At 35.0% G+C, this 2,644-nt stretch overlaps 1 protein-coding gene across 1 annotated transcript in view; it reads right to left on the bottom strand.

Annotated features, from left to right (window-relative positions):
• Nucleotides 1-2,644, bottom strand: part of LOC106870484 (F-box only protein 11) — a 171,857-nt gene that overhangs the window by 26,309 nt on the left and 142,904 nt on the right. The window contains exon 8 of the mRNA XM_052971526.1: nt 2,133-2,239. Within this exon, the coding sequence (XP_052827486.1) occupies nt 2,133-2,239 (107 nt within the window). The remainder of the gene's footprint in view (nt 1-2,132; nt 2,240-2,644) is intronic.

The following is a 2,644-nucleotide window of genomic DNA, read 5'->3' as shown; positions in this document are numbered from 1 at the left end:
TCGACATTACGTCTGTCTTTGTCAAGTTCAAAACTAAAGGCGATTGTTTTGAACTTGACAAAGACAGACGTAATGTCGAAATATCGTTCAACGAATAAAACATTTATACAATCGAATCGCGCTCTTCATCTTGACTATTTACCTTCGTGAAGAGTTACGTCAATCCTTTAAAAAATATTATTATTATTATTATTATTATTATTATTAATATTAAGGAAGCAATCTGGCAGAATAGTTAGCGCGCTGGACGAAGTGCTTAGCGGTATTTCGCCCGTCGCTTATGTTCTGGGTTCAAATTCCGCCGAGTTCTTTCACCCTTTCGGGGCTGATAAAATCATAACCAGTTGAACACTGGGATCGATATAATCGACTCTCATCCTCTCCCTCAAAACTGGAACCCTTGTGGCAAAATTTGAAACCATTATTATTATGGTTAACACCAGAAGGAAAACTGTTACTAATTATCCAGAATGGAAAGAAAGAGTTATTCCCCTTAAATGAACCGTGTTTTCTGTAAGTTATTTCCCTTGTTAATGACGGCTTTTTAAATCGACTGTGTAAAAATATGATTTTCTGACATTTACCGTTTGCTCAAAGACGACACAAACATAGATTGATTAAATGATGGGGGTGAAATTAATCTACGATAATAATTTCTTCTGACAAGAAAAAAGGGAAATTTTTCAAGGTAATAGGTATAGGTAGTTGAATCAAGACTACCAGAAATTTAACTTAACACCAGAAGTAGACACCAGCTGGATTCGAACTTTAAACTAAAAATCTTCAACTACAGCATTCGGAATTATCAGTCAGTTCAACCACCTTTAAAGATAGTATTTAGACAGACATTTGTTGATACATTTTTTCCTATATTAGCACATTATAGCATTGGTGAAGTCGTGGAAAATGAATTCCTAGTTTAATCTGTACTTAGAGTTACTGAGAAATTAAAAGGGAATCCTACACTCATTTTGGTTTATCTGTTGTTCAATTCTAGGTCAGACCTGATCGAGTAAACCTAGGGTCAGAAGCGATACGGCTATGGTCATCTTTTCTTTTATCTAAACATGGTAACATCACATCTAGGACTACTTTACTTCAAATATTCTTCGTTTTAAGAGAACATGATGTTATCAGAGAGAGAGAATAGGTGCTGCTATTTCTAGCAGGTTCAACGACCGTATAGAGACTTTCTGGTTGACTGGTGTGTTTGTATTTACACACACACACACACACACACACAAAATAAGAGAGAGTGGGGAGGAAACATGCCCATGTTGTTTTCTCTCTCTTACTGACAGCCTTTCTCAGACTGCACAGACCCCTAAGGGATCATGCATCTGAGGGGATTTAATGGGATTACTAAAAAGAAAAAGCTGCAACTTGAACAATAAATTTATTGTACGGCAAGCACATCCATTTCCACTTGATATATATATATATATATATATATATACATATACATTGAATACATACAAGAAATATAAATATTATTAAAAATAATATTACTATCCAGCAAGAATAAAGCACCATAAAAGGTAGGATTATAAATATACTAAGCTGATGTACACAAAGTACAATCATTGCTAGAAATAGCAGCCAGTAAGCTATCTGCGCGATGTAGAGCTTCACTGAAGGTTTACAGGCAAAGATGCGTGCAAGCAGTGAATATATATTCAGTATAACCAACTGAGACAGTATTAATTTAAAATAGCCATCTGTGTATCATATTTAAGGTATACATACTGTCAATAGGCCAATTACTACAGTATTTATCCTGGAATAATATTTCTTATGAACATGCTATGTTAAAAAAATATATATCAGAGGAAGAGAAAATTCATTTCAGCAATAGCCTACAAGAACACCAGATGCATTTTAGCCTTTTTGGATCTTTTCAATAGTGCATACTTGCAGCCAGCCACACACTCAAACAAGAATTTACACAGCCATTTCAACGTCAGGTTTCCAAATTTCATTTTAACAATCTCCATAAGCCATGGTCAATATCAGCTTTCAGGTTTCAAATCTAGACCAGCAAATTTCAGAAGCTTTGTGATTTGTGGTGATGAGGACCAGCAGGGGGTATATATTTACCTGTACATAATCAAGGTGAAAGATTTTATTCTTACCTGTGCATGATCAGTGACATACAAGCCAACATTCTCGCAGTCTTTGATAATGCAATGCTTGAGGTGGGGGTCGGCCCCCATACCCGACACACAAACAGCAGCACCAACTAAGGAAAGAGATCAAGAAAGAAGCACCAAATTAAACACATTGTCAGCAAGAACTCACCAAAGAATCAAAGCTAAACTTTTTAGGTCATGACCTCTTAAAAAAAAGGAAAATCAACAAGCTTCAATTAATATCTAAATGTCTGAGATGAATGTTAATTAGTTAATGAGTTTTCATTAAATGAACCCCATCTCTTCACATTAAACGTAGTTTATATTTAAAAGGCCTTCTTTAGTCATGAATGGCCATGGGATTGCACCTAGAAAGTTCCCCTCTGAGGCACATACATATATATATACATATACCCCACATTGGTTCTGCAGGAATATAAATAAAACATAAAAAACAGACAGTGTTGGAACTCTTTTAAACAAAATAATATATTCCTGTATACACAATCATACAA

This window comes from Octopus bimaculoides, chromosome 11 (genome assembly GCF_001194135.2).
Source record: "Octopus bimaculoides isolate UCB-OBI-ISO-001 chromosome 11, ASM119413v2, whole genome shotgun sequence".
Classification (NCBI taxonomy): domain Eukaryota; kingdom Metazoa; phylum Mollusca; class Cephalopoda; order Octopoda; family Octopodidae; genus Octopus; species Octopus bimaculoides.
Note: the sequence above shows the minus strand (reverse complement) of the source record. Positions and strands in the feature narration are given on the sequence as shown.